At 38.8% G+C, this 22,860-nt stretch overlaps 4 protein-coding genes across 7 annotated transcripts in view; all 4 read right to left on the reverse strand.

The window, feature by feature from the left end:
• Positions 1-5,732: 5,732 nt before the first annotated feature.
• On the reverse strand, positions 5,733-15,328 carry LOC144644817 (uncharacterized). 2 transcript variants are annotated; one of them, XR_013569194.1, is made up of 3 exons: positions 15,098-15,328; positions 13,868-14,317; positions 5,733-6,326 (listed from the first exon to the last, which is right to left on the reverse strand). XR_013569194.1 is itself a non-coding variant. In XM_078504369.1 (2 exons), the coding sequence occupies exons 1-2, from the start codon at positions 15,318-15,320 to the stop codon at positions 13,932-13,934; spliced, it is 609 nt and encodes a 202-aa protein (XP_078360495.1). In that variant the 5' UTR covers positions 15,321-15,326; the 3' UTR covers positions 12,811-13,931. The 2 variants fall into 2 exon arrangements, 1 of the variants encoding a protein (XP_078360495.1); XM_078504369.1 differs by lacking the exon at positions 5,733-6,326 and having other exon boundaries at positions 12,811-14,317; positions 15,098-15,326.
• LOC144644832 (uncharacterized) lies at positions 6,323-11,926 on the reverse strand. 2 transcript variants are annotated; one of them, XM_078504388.1, is made up of 2 exons: positions 11,863-11,926; positions 6,323-6,752 (listed from the first exon to the last, which is right to left on the reverse strand). In XM_078504388.1, exons 1-2 carry the CDS (start codon positions 11,909-11,911, stop codon positions 6,385-6,387), a joined length of 417 nt encoding a protein of 138 aa, XP_078360514.1. In that variant the 5' UTR covers positions 11,912-11,926; the 3' UTR covers positions 6,323-6,384. The 2 variants fall into 2 exon arrangements, with proteins under 2 accessions (XP_078360514.1, XP_078360513.1); XM_078504387.1 differs by lacking the exon at positions 11,863-11,926 and adding an exon at positions 7,531-7,680.
• A 1,027-nt stretch (positions 15,329-16,355) lies between the features above and the next one.
• LOC144644827 (uncharacterized) lies at positions 16,356-18,425 on the reverse strand. Its single transcript, XM_078504381.1, has 2 exons — positions 18,358-18,425; positions 16,356-16,952 (listed from the first exon to the last, which is right to left on the reverse strand). The coding sequence occupies exons 1-2, from the start codon at positions 18,404-18,406 to the stop codon at positions 16,561-16,563; spliced, it is 441 nt and encodes a 146-aa protein (XP_078360507.1). The 5' UTR covers positions 18,407-18,425; the 3' UTR covers positions 16,356-16,560.
• Positions 18,426-19,256: 831 nt separating this feature from the next.
• Positions 19,257-22,860, reverse strand: part of LOC144644829 (uncharacterized) — a 12,987-nt gene continuing 9,383 nt past the window's right edge. The window contains exons 1-2 of one of the 2 annotated variants that reach the window (XM_078504382.1): positions 20,571-20,777; positions 19,257-19,791 (exon numbers count right to left, since the gene is read on the reverse strand). In XM_078504382.1, the coding sequence (XP_078360508.1) occupies positions 19,406-19,791; positions 20,571-20,619 (435 nt within the window). In that variant the 5' untranslated portion in view covers positions 20,620-20,777 and the 3' untranslated portion in view covers positions 19,257-19,405. Of the gene's footprint in view, positions 19,792-20,570; positions 20,778-22,860 lie in introns of those variants that run through there. The other variant, XM_078504383.1, reaches the window with a different exon arrangement.

Below are 22,860 nucleotides of genomic sequence, written 5' to 3' on the forward strand. Positions count from 1 at the left end.
GCTTGGGCCTGATCTTGTTGTAGATAGTTTCTGATAGATGTCCACTTCGTTTTAAGCTAAGAAGCTTCTCAGTGAGTTTACGGCTGAGTCGATCCGTGGGGTCTTTATTAAGAAGTTGATATGGACCCGTTTCGATTAGTGCCTTCATTTTATCATGGTAGGTGTTAGTGTCTAGAACTACACTTGCGCGACCTTTGTCGGCTGGTAGTATCATAATAGAATCGAATTGTTTTAAGTTGTTAAGGGCTTCATGCATTTCCTTCGTGACGTTAGGCTTAGGTGGTTCAGCCTGTTGAAGGACGCTATTAACGGTTCTCCTTATTGTGTCAGCTTGTTCTGAGTCAAGCGCTCTTATGGCTGTTTCAACTTTAGCAACTATTTCAGTGGCTGGAATGGTGGTAGGTGTTACTGCGAAATTTAACCCTTTCTCTAGTAATGATACCTCAGCATCACTAAGAGGCCGTGATGATAAGTTAATCACCCATTTGTTTTTGTCGACTCGCGGTGTTGGGTCAATATGTGGTGAAACAGAGGCCTGTTTCTCCTGTACAAGTTTTAAGAACTTGCGTTGTTGTCGATCTTTGGTGGCATTAAATACTCTTTGGGTATTAACTCTGATTTTTCAAGTATCTCACTGGCTTCGTTTGCCGTGTGGATTCAGTTTCTCGTTTTGCATCTCCCTTAGCTCTCTGAGTTAGTCGTATTCTTTCCCTCAAGAATCTTTTAGAGGCTAGTTCGGCTACTCTGCAAGCGCCTTTAGTTGGAACAGGTGGTTGGACCCGAAGGTCTCGCGGAATAATGTGGCTCTTAATACACCTTGTAAGAAAGGTGAGATGGTTGCTGAAACGTGCGAGCTTGCGTGAACAACGCTCGTGGCGACGAATCAACCTTAGGGCTGTGCGCCCATATTTCAGTTCAATGTCATTAAGACAGGATAAAAGAACACGAAAGAGACATAAGGCTTGCTCATACACAAACCTCCGCAGTTTCGGAGCACGCAAACGAAACGCGGCATATTCCTTTATGGAATCAAGTCAAGTTTATCGATCGTGACCCTCACCGATACACACGCAGGGTCAAAGAGGCTATCCAAATAAGACTTCACTCTAATAACATCAATAGAGATAGCGGAATTGAAATTGCTGAAGCATGGATACCTACGATCAGAAAGCATAACAGCCGTTCAACTACAAAGCGGACCTCTGAGGGAACATCATCTGTTAGTCGGAATAATAATGAGGATCGAAATGCACCAATCACAGCGAACCAACGTGCATAAATAGCGACGCGTAAACAATCGACCTCATCGCCTGATGAAGACTAGCAGTATTGCAGTCGAAACGTCGCGATCAACATCTCAAAGCGATTCTATCGTGAGACAAACGAATAAACGTTCATTACCTAGTTTTTATACCGTTTCTATGAATATCAAGCCGTCCAGTGAGAATTGACCACGCCCTCTCATAAAAAGTCACTTTATCACGGGTATAGTGTTAACATTTTGTTTAAAAATGAATGTGATTGTTGTATTAATAGAAAGTTGCAATGGAATTGCTCCACAAACATCAGCGATGTTTGACATGCACCATAACGACTGCTTTTATCCACAAAGAGAGTGGCAAGGAGAGACAGTAGCAAGATAATGAAGCTGAGAGTTGTCTACATTCCACACAACAAAATCCGGGTTGTTCTTGTCACGGACAAATGAGACATTGCAAAAAATTGCCAAGGAAGATCTCGTGACTCTAGAAATTAAACAAGATCTTTCGATTGGACAGACTCGGCTTGAACGATTCGTGGAATGGAGGCTACTATCTTCAGACAGCGAGAAAAAAACGGGAACGGGAAGAAGGGATGGAAGAGAAACTTTCGTGACCCTGTTTGCAAGAATAATCCACCTCTATTTGCCAGCCTTTATGAAGTCAAAAGTGCTGCAACTAGCTCCAAAAAGAGAAAGAATTTAAATTTGCATGGAAACCAGAGTATTCTATGTTGTCTAGTGACGGTGTATGAAGGCAGGCGCGAGATAAACATGTAAGCCATATTGTAACATCTGAGGTATAATGCCGGTGCCACTGTTTCTCGCAGAAATGAACCCCACAAGTGTGAAACAAGTCAATTTTAGCAGACGTTCTCAGAAGAAAAGGTCAAGTGCCTAGAGTCAGTTTGTTCTTCGATGGCTTCACCCTGGTGGCAGCATACTAATTATGGTGGCAGTTATTGGCAAACCAAAAAATGCAAATGCTTTCGGCGGCTTTGTGGAATGTTACGTGTACACTGTTTTACGGAAAGGTCCTGGATACCAGAGGATCGATGTGTTACTCGATGGGAGGCACTCCATAAAAGCAACGACAAGAAGTCGACGCTCCGAGAACACGGCGCGGCCTGTGAGCAGAGTCATTGAAGTACGTAAGAGAGGTTAAGTTGCGGCCGATGAAGTGGCTAGCATTTTTGGCACTAGGAGACAACAAAGCGGACTTCGCACGGATTCTCTCAGATGAACTTATCTCGCAGGCACTGACTCTGCAATCGAAGTATATCTGGTGGTTTTTTATACGAAGTGGATTCTGCTCAGATCCTGGCCTAGATGTAGTCTTTTTGAGATCCAACCAAGAGGAAGCCGATACGAAGTTTGTTCGTTATGCAGTCAGTCTTAGCGGGCATGTCGACAACATAATAATTTCCACTCGAGGCACAGACTTGCTGTTACTTCTCCTGGCACATCGATTGCGCTAAGCTCTCATCAACAGTGTGGATATGTGCAGGAACTTTAGAGAATCCAACGTAAATAACTTAAGAGGATGTCTCAGCAAATCTTCCTGATAACTCGTCAAGTTCATTGTTACCATCTCACACCATCACCGGCTGTACCTCTTTCATCTGTGGAGAGTTTTCACAGAACACTTTGTTCTTCTCTTCTCGGTCGGCGAAGATGTCCTCGAAGCTGACACCCTACCTCCGCAGAAAACGTTTGTTTGTTGAATGTATGAAATCCGATCTGACCACTGGCTATATATGTGCCTCTTCGCTATGAATTTAGAAAAACGCATGCCATGTGCACTGGGCTGTGTAGATGCACCAAGACCGACGCTAATTGCTATATCAACCTGCGCTAAAGCGCTTTGAAGAAACTTGTTTAAAAAGCAATATTAGTTCAGTGTTTTTAAAAAAGTTCAGAAGATATATTCAAAATATTTACCGATATTGATTAAAAATATTATAGACAGATTTAAACCTGAAAGCAAGGAGCAATGTTATGATCATTTTGAATTCGTTAATTTTACATGCGTTAAACCAAAGTCTTTATCATGAGCCTATAACAGACAAAGTGCATTGTGAAATAAGTTAGATTCAGCAATACAAAAGACAAACAATAAAGTTTTATCTCTAACTATAACAACGATTATATATTACGACATTAACTAGGATGTTATTTCCATTTATTTTACCACAAAACTGAAACGAAATGCTGAAACAAGGGAAACTCGATATATGAAAATTGTAATGGCGTCATTCTTGATGCTCGCTAGCTCGTAGCTTCAGCGTGGCAAGACTACAACATTTTTCTTTCTTATTGCAACTATAGCGATTTGTAATACAAAAATCGCATTTGTTCTTTGACAAAATAACAAAACTACACCCGTGATAAGGTTCCCGTGATAGGGTGAATTTTGTTTAAGAGGGCGTGGTCAATTGTCACTAAAGGACTTGATTTTCACAGAAACAGCGTAAAAACTCTCAGAAAATTCTTTAAATCATTTTTACAGCACACTAACAATGAATTTCTGGATGTATTATGCTTAAAATAGCTAAAGGAAAGAAAATTACATATTTGGACCATGAATGCATCAAAACATCATCTTAACGCGAGAATTAAGCTTGGCAACATTGATTTTCGAAATCAGCGTACTCGATTTAGTAAAAATAGCTATGTTGCCAAAAATCAGACAAAAATGCCCGTGGATGTCACATTTTGGACTCCTGGGTACCTGACTATAAACTGTGCACACGGTAGGAAATAAAAAAAAAAGCTAAAAAATGAACAACGATTTGTTATTACCGGTATTAAAGTTTTAATTTGCGTACGTAAGTATAAAACCCATTTGAGTGCACAGATGTTAAGACAAGAAAAGCGAGACGGGAATATTTTTCCACAAAATATATTGACGTATCTTTTGTATAAAGCAAAAAGATAAGAGGATCGCGAAACTATTTTCTATTCTGAGAAATCAGAGAATTAACTCTTAAATAAATTTAGGCCATGAGTTGTTCTTGAGATTATTATTTTTGTTGTACCGTATAAAGACATTCATTTCAACCATGATCGATTTAAATGGGCCAGCGTATACATTAAAGCTTTGAATGACCGCATATGTATAAAACTCCAGTGAAAATTTAATAAATAAATCGGGAGCTCCGCTTTTAGGCTTGCCTAAATCTATATATTATTACATCTGCAAATGGTTAGACATTCTAGTCTTCTCGGAAAAGGACGATAAACCGTAGGTCCCGTCTCCTGTATCTTCAGTCCTATAACAGGGGACATTAAAGAACCCACAAACTATTCGCAAAGAGAAGGGCACGAAGCTCCCGGTGTTGTGGTCTGGTGTGTAAAGCGCATTTGAACGTATGCATTATCATTATCATTATGTCTGCGTACTACTTCTGTCCATTTTTATTGTTTTTAAAACCTATCAAGATCGCTCCTGCAGTGGAACTCGAGAGTCACTTGTTTCGTCAAGCTTGCGCAGTAGGCTGTCCACAAGCTGCTAGAAATAGCTCAAAACGTTGCTCGAAATATCTCAAAAAAGTTGCTCAAAAGGTGCTCCAAAAATGCGCATATGTTCAGTAACATGTTTCATAGCTCAATAATTTGTCCGAAGTATATATTGGTTGCAGGCGGTCGAATGTTCAACGAGAAACAGGCCATTCCAAATCGTTTACCCTGAATGGCTTCTAACCAGTTTGAACAAGCTTGAATTATACCATTGCAGAAAACATACAAGCTAATTATTTTTAAACACGAGTGAGATTTGGTTTATGTTGGATTGGGCTTACCGTGACTCGACGCTGCTAAAGACGTGCCGCAGTTCGCGTAAACGCGTTTAGACCGTGGACGTGGTGTTTGAACTTGGTTTCAACCGCGGTAAATGTTGTGTCAAACTTGTTGAGATCATCTGCCCAGTCACACCTTAACAAGAAACTTTACTCCAAAGTTCCAATCCACGCGCAACTCTTTCCCACGATCTCCGCAATCTTGGAAAGATCATGGAAACATGGGAACGAGCCCGGGAGATTGCCCAGGATGTTCCGCGCCATTCTCGTCCCCATAGCCCTTTCGTTTCTCTTAGCCGGCTTGGCACGAGAAAACGGAGGGCTCTGGGGACATAGGATTTTTGAATTAATTCGAATTTTTTTGATTGGCTGTTTGAAACAAAGAATTCCTAAACGGAAGTCAAAAACATAACGACTCTCTCATACATTCTTTTGAAACGTCATGACTGCATACATGAAGACCGGAAGTCCTAGAATCTAGGACTGGAAATTCTCTGTCCCCAGAGCCCTTCGTTTTCTCGTGCCAAGGCTCAGCCGGCTAAGAGAAACGAAAGGGCTATGGGGACGAGAATGGTTCCGCGCGCAGACATGTTTGTACCCAGGGCTCTCGCGGCTCTACTGACGACAACAATCAGTTGCCATGCCAGTGGAAAGTTCGAAAATTTCTTATTTGGCGTTGTGCGCGCAGCAAGTACTTCAGAAACACCGAGGCATTGTAGTTATTACAATTGGATTAAAAACTCCACTTGAAGTGTTTTTAAACCCTACAAGCGGAGTTTTTATTCCAATTCTAAAGATATCGTTTTCAAATCGGGAATTTGTGTAAATTACAGGTCTTCTTTAATACGATCAAGATAACTCTCTTTCGCATGGACTTGGAGAATATATAGGTGTTCCTTTTATTAATTTTTTGTTTACATTTGTTATCAGATTTAGCGGCGGTCGTTACATGGAGGAAACTCAGTTTTATTTAAGCTTATGGTATACGACATATAACAGCATAGTGTCAAAAGCCCGCAGTTTTGACACGTAAATATGGTTTGTTTTCTAGCCTGATTTTCTGGCTTATGTACGCCCAAAAACAGGCTTCGCTCCCATGAGCTGCAAACTCCTGAATTCAGATACAGCATAAAGCATCTTAAAAGTATTGTTTACTCGCTTACTTAGAGCCCGCAAGACACTATTTTTTTTAAGCATAAATGTTATACTGTAGAACAAAACGGCAATAAATCGTTTTTAACCGTACTAAAATGTTTCACTGTTCCATACGCCTGAATATCTTATATCTTCGTAAAAGGTTATTGAGTTGGTGCTGCAGTGAAAAACAAATCACTGAGTCATAGTTGAGTATAATGCAATTACAAGAGGAACCATCACGCATACACCGTGCAGTGAATGAACGTCAGCTTCACCAAGAAGCGGAACCCCCGTATTACAGTTGTCATGACAACAGCAATGAACTCGGCATGAGTAACTGGTGTCACGGAAGCGGACATTACATTTTGCTTCGTCACAGAGTTCTAGCGGCCCACACTCCTTGAAATAGTGAATGGTAGTTTTGTTAGGTGTGGTTTTTGTTATCTCTCGTATCATGCAGGCATAGGATGTATCATTCCTACAGAAGGACGATTGTAGTTTGCTCTCGCAATCTGCCCATGACTCGGTCGAGATACAGCCCCAGCAGTGGAGACCCAAAGCTACAAAAAGACAAATATTTACATGAGCATTTAAACAATTGAATGATAATATTGTTGACCGAGTATTTACACATGCGCCAGCTTCTCTACGCTCGATTTTTCGGGAACTTACTTTTTGCGCCAAAAGTTTGCGTGACAACTTAGCTCTCAAAGGGTTCTGGTATACTTCTGTCTTTAAAAACTAATATCTGTTATTTAACAGAAAGTGAAAGTTTTCTAAAACATTCTGAACAAAATCAATATTATAAACCATTAACTGAGAATTCTTGAAGACTAGGATTGAAAAAAAGAATCAATACGATGCAAAAGTGTTCAATGTTTTCTTACACAAGACTGATTGTGTTTCGGATCGATAGCATTGCCAGTATTCGATAGTAGACAGTTTATAAGCTACCACTTCCAACCGATTGGTAGCTGTCGAAAGTTAGGGCAAGTTTAGCTTTTGGGGAGGGAGAGAACCGGAGCTAAGAACCCAAGAAAAATCCCTAAATACAGTGCAAGAGTAGCTAAAAACAAACTCATTTGATTTTCACTTTCGTGGTCACCGCGGAAATGTGAGAGCTGAATGTGCTGAATGACCTTCGAACACGACAGTGCAAAACTCTTTCTCAGTTAAGTCTCTTCTGCTCTTGAAATAAGGGAGTTTTAGTTCTTGAAGTATTTATCTAAAACCAGGAGATGAACAGACAGCCTTAACTCTGTTAATATATATGGTCTCGGCAAACAGGAAAATACTAGCTAATACTACATGTACACGTGAACTACAACTAACACATACCTTGAGGCAAAAGTGCTATAAAAGCAAGCTTCAGTACAACAGCGACCATCTCTTCACCGTAGTAAAGATGATATTCAACCAGTGTGTATATTCAATAAGAAATGAATTCAAGATTACTATTTCTACGTTCGTTGTAATCGAAAAGTGCTTCGCGTCACGACTTTCGAAACATGAGAAGAAATTCCGCGGTTTGTAAAGCCGCTGTGACCTCGTGTCACTCTGTACCATTGAACAAAAGGTCGAAATCGTGAATTTGAAGCCTTTTGTGACAAAAATAATTTGGCTTCAGTAAGCTTTGCGTTATCTATTGTTTATTGTTTGTCTTTTTTGGCTTCAAATAAGTTTTCCAAAAGTCGATAGAAAGTCACGCCGTGACATCCTCAGTTCTTTTTTGACTGTGGGAGTATAGGAACTCATCACGCCTTCATGAAGTATTTTCCCTGGGCTTTATGCTGCAAGAATTTTATGCTTCATGGCTTAACTTGCCTTAATTAGTTACGAAAGTAACTGCCTTCGAAAGTAGAGATAACCGAATTCTATTATCCAATTGCGTTTCGTGGAGGCTAAATAACGCGCGAAACGAATAAGTACGATATTTGTACTCCACATGCACAAAACCAGTTTTATGTTATTTGTACTCTGCAAGACCTGCAAGACCGGGTTAACAGGTTCCAGATTCCTCTTGAACGCGCGACCTCGTTCCCAAGGCCTCTCTCCTTGACTCGTTCCGCGCGCAAAGCGCAGACATGTTTGTACCCAGGGCTCTTGCGTCTCTACTGGCGACAAGAAGAAGAAGAGTGCCTTTATTAAAACAGGGTTGCTCTTTCAGTAATTATAAATTACAAAAACATACGGCACTTTCGGAATAAACATGATCAGTTTCGAAGTGGAAAGTTGAGCGGCTCGAGAGCGGCGTTGAGCGCTTTTCAGTCGAGTTCTAAGTACACATGGATACAATGTAGATATTACAATTGGATTTAAAACTCCACTTGAAGTGTTTTTAAACCCTACAAGAGGAGTTTTTATTCCAATTCAAGAGATGTCGTTTCCAAATCGGAAATTCGTGTGAACTACAGAGAGAGTTAAATATTCATTTTGCATGGAGTTAGATGAAAATCTAGCTGTTCTTTTTATTGCTTTTTAAAATCGGTTATCAGATTTAGCGTCTGTCGTGACATGGACGAAAATCAGTTTAGTTCATGACCTACTTATAACAGCGCAGCCACAAAAAGCGTATTTTTGACACATAAATACAGTTTGTTTGCTTGCCTAGGTTTCTGGCTTGCTTTTATTTTTTGAAATCTATTTCGCGCAAACAGGTATTGCTTACTTTAACTGAGTGGTAACACGCCGAGCCTTTTCAAATATAAATGTAATATGAGAGTGATAAATGATCGTCGCAGTGAATTTCCAATTTAAGCAATTGGAATAAAGAAGCCTGAAAAAAATTCCCGTTGAAGCCCTAAATTTTTTTCAGGCTTCTTTATTCCAATTGCTTAAATTGGAAATTCACTGCGACGATCATTTATCACTCTCATATACATCCGCAGTTCATATATGAATCATTTCATATACATCACATCATAAATGTAATAGTTAGAACTACTGACATCAGTTGAGTTAAGGTCACACTCTAATATAGTAAAAAGCTTATACTAAATTAAAAATAAATCGTTTATAGCCGTAATGAACTAAAATATTTCACTGTTCCATGCGCCTGAATATCTGAATCTTGTCGAAAGGGCTCTATCCTGAAAAAGCTTTAATATCCAGTCATGGCTGAGTAAAATGCCATTACAATCGAAATTATCACGCAGATACCGTGCAGTGACAGCAGTGAACAAACGCCAGCTTTACTCAGGTCTGTAACCCCCATCCGGCCTTCCACGTTACAGTTGTCATGGCGACAACATTTTTAACTTGGCATGTATACTTTGTATCACGCCACCACACATTGCAGGAGGATTCGTTGCAGTGCTCTGGTGGCCCACACTCCTTGAAATAGTGAATGGTAGTTTTTCCAAATTTGGTTTCATTCACTTGACGTGTCTGGCAGAGATAGCGAGATGTATTATTACTGCAGAAAGCTGACTGAAGTTTGCTCTCACAATCTGCCCATGATTTGGTCGAGTGACAGCTCCCACAGTCGAGAGTCAGAGCTACGGAAAGAAAGACATTTACAGACAATCAAACAATGGCTGCGGTCACATCTAGACTGCTAATAATAATAATAATAATAATAATAATAATAATAATAATAATAATAATTTATATAGCGCTATTTAGCTAGTCTTTCATAGCGCTTTACAATCACTATGCGTCCTAACTATAGTTAGGACGGCGTTAACTATAGTTAGCTATTTCGACAATGTGACCGCTTCTCTGTTCGCCTTAACTATAGTTAGAGAATTTACGCCTCGCTGATCCAAAACAATATACACTAACTATAGTTATACCCAAGCAAGGTTCATGGGTTAGTCTTAAGTTTACAAACGAAAAGCCAATCAGAATGCGACAATTCTTTTCGCACGTGCGAGATGAACATAAATATGCAAAACAAAGCTTCAAGGGAAGGAAAACAAGAAAAACAACATGCCAAGAAATTACATATCATTAATGTTAGCAAAAATAAAGCTTGAATTCTTCGGTTTCTAGCATCCCTACTTCATTTTATTTTCTTCAACGCTGAAATTCCGTGCAAAAATAAAAAAAAATAGAGGAACACCTGGACACAAATAAACCACAAGGGCTGTCATGAACTAATTTAAATGCCAATTTTTTTTTATTCACAACCTAATCAGAACTAACTATAGTTAACTGCATTGGTGTGACCGCAAAGACGACAGAAAGCACTAACTATAGTTAGGTATGACGTCTCCTAACTTGAGACTAACTATAGTTAAACTTTAGTTACGTCGTAGATGTGACCGCAGCCAATGATAATTCTCGTCACAAGGTCTAAAATTGAACGAAGCTCGCATCTCAAAAACGTCTTAAATAAAATGAGCTCAACGTTGTCGCATGGTTTCATGTATCTTTTGTCACCGAGTGGTAAAACAGGATTAATTCGGAAGTTGGCGTCTTGTAATGTGGATGGCTTCCTTTTAAGTTAGTGAGGAGGAAGACAAGGGCGCTTTCCATTCGACCAAAAATTCCGGAAATTTCGGAACAAAAGCGAATGGTAAAGAAATTTCGCGGAAAGCTTTCAGAAAATCCGAAAAGTGTTAACTGTTTCGAAATGCGAACCATTCAACGCAAAATTCAGGAATTTCCAGGAGCAAAATTGAATGGATTTGAAATTTCCAAATTTTCTTTTCGAAAATTTTGGCCTTTCCTGCGAAGTTGTCCTCTTTTCTGGCAATTTTGGGAAAACGCCATTTTCTCTTCAGCCCAAGTTTCTTCGGCCGATAATCTAGCAAGTTGGGCACCTGAAACCAGCTACATTTGTTAAGGAAATGTTCAGTTGTTCAGTTCCAAATAAAAGAAGCCCTAAAGGTTTACTGGGTTATTTTTAAATTCGTTGTCGTTTTGCAGACGGCGGCAAAGAAATGTGCAAAAGATTTAGAACGCGCGTGCACTCAGAGCCATTTTGTAATGCTCATTTATAAACCTGTTTCTTTTCGTTGTTTAATAGTGTGGCGTTTTTAAGGTCCCTGTTGTTGTGACCATGTTGTTGGTCATGGCGGTGTATATATAAAAACAGTGTTCGGAATGCTTTTTATATTTGCGAAATATTGAGTTTTTTTTGGAGCAAACATGCCACAGTGCTTAAGCTTTTCGCTAAGAAGAAAAACAGAACTAAGAACCGAAGAATAATCCCTAAAAGCAAAAACGAATAGTATAGGAGACAAAAAACACTTTTTCAGTCGTGAGTATTGCAGAAACATGTAAGCAGAAATTTTAAATCCTCGCGAACAAGACAGTTCAGTCATGTTCTAAAATATAGTACAGAATTGTAAGTCACAGTTGATAAATTTCTAATTTTATAGGGATCTATAACTTCAAGCATTTTTTGCTTTTCTATAGATTCCCTTATTAATTGTTCTGTATCAACCAAATAGTAATAATAATAGATGATATATAGTATATATTGTAATAGGTGATGGAAGCAAAAAAGTTGAAAGTTGAAATGTTCTCCAAACATCTTCTTTCCTCGTTAAGTTCCTACCAAGGAGCCACGGTTTTAATTCAACAAGTATTGATCTAAAATTTAAGCTTTGGCAGACAGCCTTAAGGTAAAATTAATATCGAACGGTGCGAGCAAACAGAAAAATACTCAGTGCATGTACATCGAATGTACATGCATTGTAAACTACCACCGCCTATACATACCTTGAGGCAGAATCAAAATAAAAGCAAGCTTTAGCAACACAGAGGCCATCTCTTTAAGCTTCTTTACCGTAGAAAAGTTGAAATTCAACTAGTTTGTATATTCAAGGAACTCAAGTTTTCTACGAATGTTGTAAGCGGAAAAGTACTTCGCGTAACGACTTTCACGGAAACGTGAGAATGTAAAATTCGTCCGCTTTTCAGGGCTTTAGCTAAGGTGTTGACCTTTCTTAGCATATAGAATACTGGTTTAAAGAATGAAAAAAAGCGTCGAATTCATAATTTTAAAACCTTTTGCGACATATAATTCTGATTTAGTTAGCTGTACGCTATCCGTTGTTTATTTTTTGTCTTCCTTTAATTCCAATCTGTTTTTCGAGAAGTTTGTGTGAGGGCCGCATGAATGTGACATTCTCAATCGAGCGCGCACATACCTCCGGAAATCTTTAAAACAATTACATGTAATATGTAATTTTACATGTATATTTAGTTTGGCGAAAAGCGTCTTTATTTACTGGATCGGTTTTTTTTGGACAGTTTTTTTTTCATTACGTTGCTACGATTTTACAATATTAAATACGGAATGAAACAATACTGTGGCCAAGAAAAGTCAGCACTGAGCAAAATAATTGTTGTTTCTGTCCAGCGTAAGATTATCATGCATAGGCATTGTATTTAATTTCTCTTAGGACGATTGTACATCACTGTAAATCCCAAGAGAAACTGAAAATAATGCTTATGCAAAAATTTGTGGGAATAATGGAAGATGAATTGGGAACGATGAAAACAGCGAATGGTATTCCTGCGTTTTGATTGGTTAACAGGCAATGGTATATGAGCTCACACACCATTGACCACAAATACGCGTACGGTGTCGATACGCGTCAACGAAAACAGCTGGGGAGTACAAATATTGCTTTTTTCGACGTTTTTGCTTGTTAAGCAAAAATGGTAGAATAGGGGTTAGTAGACAAAATTTGGATCCACATATTTGTAAACTCTCAAGGGACTTTTTTAATTTCTCAAGGGACTGTTTTAATTTCTCAAGGGATTACTTTCCGCTGTGGGTGATCACTTGCGATTTCGTGGAAAAAACGTGACTTGTCACATTTACAAACGTTATATAACAATTTTAAAAGTGACATGTCAGCTTTCTTATCTCAACGCACGTGTGTCTGAAAGGCGATCTATAAAAAGCGTCGCACAAACAATGGATTGCGTAACTAAAACACGAATAAATAATCACTAGCACTTACATCGCGTTGAGAGCAATGTTGCATGAATCGGCTTTACAACACGCGATAGTATCTACGCAGTTCGAGTGGAATTTCAGTCAAAGACAGCAAAATTCTTTCGTATTTCATCTTCAAATATAATTCGAAAGCATTCACTGTATATGTGGCTTTTGTTTAATCCTGGGTCTTGATATCCGACCCTCGCCGAGCCTAGACAAAACGCAGATTGAGTGTAACGATTTGTTTACGCAATGTTTTCTCCGACAGTAGTCGGAAATATCCGTATTTTTTTTCGTGCTTTTTCATGGAGCAATCGTAACGGTACGGCCTTGAACACATTGAACGGTGGTCTACCTATAACAATTCAAATATAGCGTCGCAAAAACAAAGCGTCGAACGCATATTTTGCTGTTTCATTTGCTAATTTCGCTGCCGTAATCGACTGCCTCGAGAGGTCCTTGCAGTTTTAAAGTATAGAATTGTCAGATCTCGCTGAAATTTGCACTGTTTATTTGTGTAATGTTAAGGAATATGTGTATAAATACCCGGCGCGAACGAGCCATTTTTGACAAAATTATATGGCTGCATTTCCTCCGCGAAGATAGGAAATTGTTAAATTAAACTACAAAGAAACTGTAATGATAAGTTCGAAGAACAATGCACAGGATAAACCTTCGACTCATACTTCATGCAAAAACGTCGATATCTCGAAGAGACTTTGATTAATAAAACAATTATTCCACGAGCGCGCGTTGAATATGAGATCCATACGCCTGAATATCTTGTATCTACGTAAAAGGTTATTAAGTTGGTGCTGCAGTGAAAAAATAAAAAAAATCACTGAGTCATAGTTGAGTATAATGCAATTACAACAGGGACCATCACGCATACACCGTGCAGTGAACGAACGCCAGCTTCACCGTGAACGCCCGCTTCGCCAAAAAGCGGAACCCCGGTGTTACAGTTGTCATGACAACAGCAATGAATTCGGCACGAATACCTTGTATCACGGTCGCGGACATTACATAAAGTTTCGTTACAGTTATTTAGCGGCAAACACTCCTTGGCGTAGTCAACGGTAGTTTTTTCAGGTGTGGTTATTGTCAGCTCTCGTATCCGGCAGGCATGAGATGTACCATTACTACAGAAGGACGATTGTAGTTTGCTCTCGCAATCTGCCCATGACTCGGTCGAGGTACAGCCCCAGCAGTGGAGACCCAAAGCTACAAAAAGACAATCATTTACATAAGCATTTAACCCTATCCAGACCGGGAAGGGGCGGAAAGTGCCCGCGCTGACTTTGAACGCTTATAACTTTTTTAAAATTCAACTAAACGCTGCCAAATTTTCTTGTCAAAGTTTGCGTGACAACTTAGCTCTAAAAAGTTCTGGTACTTCTGTCTATTTAACAGAAAGTTAAAGTTTTGTAAAACATTCTGAACAAAATCAATATTATAAACCATTAACTGAGAATTCTTGAAGACTAGGATTGAAAAAAGAATCAATACGATGCAAAAGTGTTCAATGTTTCTTACACAAGACTGATTTTGTTTCGGATCGATAGCATTGTCAGTATTCGATAGTAGATAGTTTATAAGTTACAACTTCCAACCGATTGGTAGCTGTCGAAAGTTAGGGCAAGTTAAGCTTTTGGGGAGGGAGAGAACCGGAGCTGAGAACCCGAGGAAAATCCCTAAATACAGTGCGAGAGTAGCTAAAAACAAACTCATTTGATTTCCACTTTCGTGGTCACCGCGGAAATGTGAGAGCTGAATGTGCTGAATGACCTTCGAACACGACAGTGCAAAAATCTTTCTCAGTTAAGTCTCTTCTGCTCTTGTAATAAGGGAGTTTTAGTTCTTGAAGTATTTATCTAAAACCAGGAGATGAACAGACAGCCTTGACTATGTTAATATATATGGTCTCGGCTACGGAGCTTTGCAAGCAAACAGGAAAATACTAGCTAATACTACATGTACAAGTGAACTACAACTAACACATACCTTGAGGCAAAAGTGCTATGAAAGCAAGCTTTAGTACAACAGCGACCATCTCTTCACCGTAGAATAGTTGATATTCAACCAGTGTATATTCAATAAGAAATGAATTCAAGATTACTATTTCTACGTTCGTTGTAATCGAAAAGTGCTTCGCGTTACGACTTTCGAAACATGAGAAGAAATTCCGCCGTTTGTAAAGCTGTGACCTCGTGTCACTCTGTACCATTGAACAAAAGGTCGAAATCTTGAATTTGAAACCTTTTGTGACAAAAATAATTTGGCTTCAGTAAGCTTTGCGTTATCTATTGTTTATTGTTTGTCTTTTTTGCCTTCAAATAAGTTTTCCAAAAGGTTTAAAAAGTCGATAGAAAGTCACGCCGTGACATCCTCAGTTCTTTTTTGACTGTGGGAGTATAGGAACTCATCACGCCTTCATGAAGTATTTTCCCTGGGCTTGATGCTGCAAGAATTTTATGCTTCATAATGGCTTAACTTGCCTTAATTAGTTACGAAAGTAACTGCCTTCGAAAATAGAGATAACCGAATTCTATTATCCAATTGCGTTTCGTGGAGGCCAGATAACGCGCGAAACGAATAAGTACGATATTTGTACTCCACATGCACAAAACCAGTTTTATGTTATTTGTACTCTGCAAGACCGGGTTAACAAGTTCCAAATTCCTCTTGAACGCGCGACCTCGTTCCCAAGGCCTCTCTCCTTGACTCGTTCCGCGCGCAAAGCGCAGACATGTTTGTACCCAGGGCTCTCGCGTCTCTACTGGCGAGAACACACGGCACTTTCGGAAAAAACATGATCAGTTTCGAAGTGGAAAGTTGAGCGGCGTTGAGCGCTTTTCGAGTTCTAAGGACACATGGATACAATGTAGTTCTTACAATTGGATTTAAAACTCCACTTGAAGTGTTTTTAAACACTACAAGCGGAGTTTTTATTCCAATTCAAGAGATGTCCTTTCCAAATCAGAAATTCGTGTGAACTACAGATCTTTTTAAGAGTTATATTCATGTTGCATGGAGTTAGATGAAAATCTAGCTGTTCTTTTTATTGCTTTTTTAAAATCGATTATCAGATTTAGCGTCTGTCGAGACATGGACGACACTCAGTTTAGTTTATGACATACTTATAACGGCGCAGCTTCAAAAAGCGTATTTTTGACACATAAATACAGTTTGTTTGCTTGCCTAGGTTTCTGGTTTGCTTTTATTTTTTGAAATCTATTTCGCGCAAACAGGTATTGCTTACTTTAAGTGGTAACACGCCGGGCCTTTTTAAAATATAAATGTAATAGTTAGAACTACTGACATCAGTTGAGTTAAGGTCACACTCTAATATAGTAAAAAGCTTATACCAAATAAATCGTTTATAGCCGTAATGTACTAAAATATTTCACTGTTCCATACGCCTGAATATCTGAATCTTGTCGAAAGGGCTCTATCCTGAAAAAGCTTTAATATCCAGTCATGGCTGAGTACAATGCCATTACAATCGAAATTATCACGCAGATACAGATACCGTGCAGTGAATAAACGCCAGCTTTACTCAGGTCTGTAACCCCCATCCGGCCTTCCACGTTACAGTTGTCATGACGACAACATTTAACTTGGCATGAATACTTTGCATCACGCCACCACACATTGCACGAGGATTCGTTGCAGTGCTCTGGTGGCCCACACTCCTTGAAATAGTGAATGGTAGTTTTTCCAAATTTGGTTTCATTCACTTGACGTGTCTGGCAGAGATAGCGGGATGTATCATTACTGCAGAAAGCTGACTGAAGTTTACTCTCACAATCTGCCCATGATTTGGTCGAGTGACAGCCCCCACAGTCGAGAGTCAGAGCTACGGAAAGAAAGACATTTACAGACAATCAAACAATGATAATTCTCGTTACAAGGTCTAAAATTGAACGAAGCTCGCATCTCAAAAACGTCTTCAATAAAATGAGCTCAACGTTGTCGCATGGTTTCATGTATTTTTTGTCACCGAGTGGTAAAACAGGATTAATTTGGAAGTTGGCGTCTTGTAATGTGGATGGCTTCCTTTTTAGTTATATTAGTGAGGAGGAAGACAAGGCCGCTTTCCATTCGACCAAAATTCCGGAACAAAAGCGAATGGTACAGAAATTTCGCGGAAAGTTTTCAGAAAATCCGAAAAGTGTTAACTGTTCCGAAATGCGAACCATTGAACGGAAAATTCAGGAATTTCCAGGAGCAAAATCGAATGGATCTGAAATTTCCAGATTTTTTTCGAAAATTTTGGCCTTTCCTGCGAAGTTGTCCTCTTTTCTGGCAATTTTGGGAAAACGCCATTTTCTCTTCAGCCCAAGTTTCTTCGGCCGATAATCTAGCAAGTTGGGCACCTGAAACCAGCTACATTTGTTAAGAAAATGTTCAGTTGTTCAGTTCCAAATAAAAGACTCCCTTAAGGTTTACTGGGTTATTTTTAAATTCGTTGTCGTTTTGCAGACGGCGGCAAAGAAATCGGCAAAAGATTTAGAACGCGCGTACACTCAGAGCCATTTTGTAATGCTCATTTATAAACCTGTTTCTTTTCGTTGTAAGTGTGGCGTTTTTAAGGTCCCTGTTGTTGTGACCATGTTGTTGGTCATGGCGTTGTATATATAAAAACAGTGTTCGGAATGCTTTTTATATTTGCGAAAATATTGAGTTTTTCTTGGAGCAAACATGCCACAGTGCTTAAATAAGCTTTTCGCTAAGAAGAAAAACAGAACTAAGAACCGAAGAATAATCCCCAAAAGCAAAAACGAATCGTATAGGAGACAAAAAACACTTTTTTCAGTCGTGAGTATCGCGGAAACATGTAAGCAGAAATTTTAAATTCTCACGAACACGACAGTGCAGTCATGTTCTAAAATATAGTACAGAATTGTAAGTCACAGTTGATAAATTTCTAATTTATAGGGATCTATAACTTCAAGCATTTTTTGCTTTTCTATAGATTCCCTTATTAATTGTTCTGTATCAACCAAATAGTAATAATAATAGATGATATATAGTATATATTGTGATAGGTGATGGAAGCAAAAAAGTTGAAAGTTGAAATGTTCTCCAAACATCTTCTTTCCTCGTTAAGTTCCTACCAAGGAGCCACGGTTTTAATTCAACAAGTATTGATCTAAAATTTAAGCTTGAGCAGACAGCCTTAAGGTAATATTAATATCGAACGGCGCGAGCAAACAGAAAAATACTCAGTGCATGTACATCGAATGTAAATGTATACATACCTTGAGGCAGAAGCGAAATAAAAGCAAGCTTTAGCAACACAGAGGCCATCTCTTTGAGCTTCTTTATCGTATAAAAAAAGTTGAAATTCAACTAGTTTGTATATTCAAGGAACTCAAGTTTTCTACGAATGTTGTAAGCGGAAAAGTACATCCAGTACATCGCGTAACGACTTTCACGGAAACGTGAGAATGTAAAATTCGTCCGCTTTTCAGGGCTTTAGCTAAGGTGTTGACCTTTCTTAGCATATAGAATACTGGTTTAAAGAATGAAAAAAAGCGTCGAATTCATAATTTTTAAACCTTTTGCGACACATAATTCTGATTTAGTTAGCTGTACGCTATCCGTTGTTTATTTTTTGTCTTCCTTTAATTCCAATCTGTTTTTCGAGAAGTTTGTGTGAGGGCCGCATGAATGTGACATTCTCAATCGAGCGCGCACATACCTCCGGAAATCTTTAAAACAATTACATGTAATATGTACTTTTACATGTATATTTAGTTTGGGGAAAAGCGTCTTTATTTACTGGATCGGTTTTTTTGGACAGTTTTTTTTTCATTACGTTGCTACGATTTTACAATATTAAATACGGAATGAAACAATACTGTGGCCAAGAAAAGTCAGCACTGAGCAAAATAATTGTTGTTTCTGTCCAGCGTAAGATTATCATTATTTTTTTTGCATAGGCATTGTATTTAATTTCTCTTAGGACGATTGTACATCACGGAAAATTCCAAGAGAAACTGAAAATAATGCTTATGCAAAAATTTGTGGGAATAATGGAAGATGAATTGGGAACGATGAAAACAGCGAATGGTATTCCTGCGTTTTGATTGGTTAACAGGCAATGGTATATGAGCTCACACACCATTGACCACAAATATGGTAGTCGATACGCGTCAACGAAAACAGCTGGGGAGTGCAAATATTGCTTTTTAATAAAACAATTATTCCACGAGCGCGCATTGAATATGAGATCCATACGCCTGAATATCTTGTATCTACGTAAAAGGTTATTAAGTTGGTGCCGCAGTGAAAAAATAAAAAAAATCACTGAGTCATAGTTGAGTATAATGCAATTACAACAGGGACCATCACGCATACACCGTGCAGTGAACGAACGCCAGCTTCACCGTGAACGCCCGCTTCGCCCAGAAGCGGAACCCCGGTGTTACAGTTGTCATGACAACAGCAATGACTACGGCACGAATACCTTGTATCACGGTCGCGGACATTACATAAAGTTTCGTTACAGTTATTTAGCGGCAAACACTCCTTGGCGTAGTCAACGGTAGTTTTTTCAGGTGTGGTTATTGTCAGCTCTCGTATCCGGCAGGCATGAGATGTACCATTACTACAGAAGGACGATTGTAGTTTGCTCTCGCAATCTGCCCATGACTCGGTCGAGGTACAGCCCCAGCAGTGGAGACCCAAAGCTACAAAAAGACAATCATTTACATAAGCATTTAACCCTATCCAGACCGGGGAGGGGCGGAAGTGCCCGCGCTGACTTTGAACGCTTATAACTTTTTTAAAATTCAACTAAACGCTGCCAAATTTTCTTGTCAAAGTTTGCGTGACAACTTAGCTCTAAAAAGTTCTGGTACTTCTGTCTATTTAACAGAAAGTGAAAGTTTTGTAAAACATTCTGAACAAAATCAATATTATAAACCATTAACTGAGAATTCTTGAAGACTAGGATTGAAAAAAGAATCAATACGATGCAAAAGTGTTCAATGTTTCTTACACAAGACTGATTTTGTTTCGGATCGATAGCATTGTCAGTATTCGATAGAAGACAGTTTATAAGTTACAACTTCCAACCGATTGGTAGCTGTCGAAAGTTAGGGCAAGTTAAGCTTTTGGGGAGGGAGAGAACCGGAGCTGAGAACCCGAGGAAAATCCCTAAATACAGTGCGAGAGTAGCTAAAAACAAACTCATTTGATTTCCACTTTCGTGGTCACCGCGGAAATGTGAGAGCTGAATGTTCTGAATGACCTTCGAACTCGAAAGTGCAAAAATCTTTCTCAGTTAAGTCTCTTCTGCTCTTGTAATAAGGGAGTTTTAGTTCTTGAAGTATTTATCTAAAACCAGGAGATGAACAGACAGCCTTGACTCTGTTAATATATATGGTCTCGGCTACGGAGCTTCGCAAGCAAACAGGAAAATACTAGCTAATACTACATGTACACGTGAACTACAACTAACACATACCTTGAGGCAAAAGCGATATGAAAGCAAGCTTTAGTACAACAGCGACCATCTCTTCACCGTAGAATAGTTGATATTCAACCAGTGTGTATATTCAAGAAGAAATGAATTCAAGATTACTATTTCTACGTTCGTTGTAATCGAAAAGACTTCGCGTCACGACTTTCAAAACATGAGAAGAAGTTCTTATCAGCCACCGTAGTGACCTCGTGTCACTCTGTACCATTGAACAAAAGGTCGAAATCGTGAATTTGAAACCTTTTGTGACAAAAATAATTTGGCTTCAGTAAGCTTTGCGTTATCTATTGTTTATTGTTTGTCTTTTTTGGCTTCAAATAAGTTTTCCAAAAGGTTTAAAAAGTCGATAGAAAGTCACGCCGTGACATCCTCAATTCTTTTTTGACTGTGGGAGTATAGGAACTCATCACGCCTTCATGAAGTATTTTCCCTGGGCTTTATGCTGCAAGAAGTTAATGCTTCATAATGGCCTAACTTGCCTTAATTAGTTACGAAAGTAACTGCCTTCGAAAGTAGAGATAACCGAATTCTATTATCCAATTGCGTTTCGTGGAGGCTAAATAACGCGCGAAACGAATAAGTACGATATTTGTACTCCACATGCACAAAACCAGTTTTATGTTATTTGTACTCTGCAAGACCGGTTTAACAGGTTCCAAATTCCTCTTGAGCGCGCGACCTCGTTCCCAAGGCCTCTCTCCTTGACTCGTTCCGCGCGCAAAGCGTGGACATGTTTGTACCCAGGGCTCTCGCGTCTCTACTGGCGACAATAAACATGATCAGTTTCGAAGTGGAAAGTTGAGCGGCGTTGAGCGCTTTTCGAGTTCTAAGGACACATGGATACAATGTAGTTCTTACAATTGGATTTAAAACTCCACTTGAAGTGTTTTTAAACACTACAAGCGGAGTTTTTATTCCAATTCAAGAGATGTCGTTTCCAAATCGGAAATTCGTGTGTACAGATCTTTCTAAGAGTTATAATCATGTTGCATGGAGTTAGATGAAAATCTAGCTGTTCCTTTTATTGCTTTTTAAAATCGGTTATCAGATTTAGCGTCTGTCGTGACATGGACGAAACTCAGTTTCAAAAGCGTATTTTTGACACATAAATATAGTTTGTTTGCTTGCCTGGGTTTCTGGCTTGCTTTTATTTTTTGAAATCTATTTCGCACAAACAGGTATTGCTTACTGTAAGTGGCAACACGCCGGGCCTTTTTAAAATATAAAGGTAATAGTTAGAACTACTGACATTAGTTGAGTTAAGGTCACACTCTAATATAGTAAAAAGCTTAAACTAAATTAAAAACAAGAAGCTTGAGAAGCTTGAGAAGCTTAAAATCGGGCGCTTAATAATTAGCTATCTGTTTTGACTTGAAAGGCAGGGTACAGTACAGTAAAAATCACTGGAAAAACAGTCACTAAAACCTATTCAGGCCAGGAAAGGGGGGGGGGGGGCTTTTGAGGCCCGCGCTGACTTTGGACGCTTATAACTTTTTCAAGATTCAACCAAACGCTGCCAAACTTTGCGCGTTTATCTAAAATTTATCTCGCAATAATTTGGTAGGATTATTTATTGTGCCAGTAACTTGAAATCACCATGGCAACGTCATTTTGACAGGCTTGTTTTCCCAAATTTGAATTTTTCGTGTTTCTATTTAATAATGAAAATCTGGAATGTTTTCAAGATTGCATTATTACTTAATGACATAATGGTCTCAATTTATAAAAATATATTTCGCACAATACAAATAAACGATTGAACTAGACGTCTAGAAAATATAAATTTGTAACACTTAGCAAAGTGCAGCCTTTTTGCAATACTTAATAAAGGCGGGGTTTTACCTGAAGACCAATTTTTCCAACGCTTTAGGTGGCTGACGCATTTCAGTATTTTCCAGCCCTTACACTTTAATGGAACAGTATACAACTTCTTATCAGGTAACTACTATTGTCAAGAAAATGATCACAACTTATTGACCAATGATTAGGTATTTGTTTCATACCATTACTGTAATAGCAACTGGTGAAGAATAGTAGTACTGACCCAAAGTATAAGGGCTGGAAAACACTGAAAACCATTTCAGCCGCGTTTCAAGGAATCCAAAAAAGCTTTACTTATCCCATATATATTTGTTTTGCAGTATTTTGTTAATTTTTGGACGATTTTGGGGGACGTCTGGGAGGCGATAGTTTTTCTCAAAGGATTAGTAAAATTTAGACAAATAAGAAATATTAGAGATTTAATGTGATTTTAAAATTTGAATTTGAAGTTAAA

Source organism: Oculina patagonica, chromosome 2, assembly GCF_052425735.1.
Source record: "Oculina patagonica isolate OP01 chromosome 2, crgOcupat, whole genome shotgun sequence".
NCBI lineage: Eukaryota > Metazoa > Cnidaria > Anthozoa > Scleractinia > Oculinidae > Oculina > Oculina patagonica.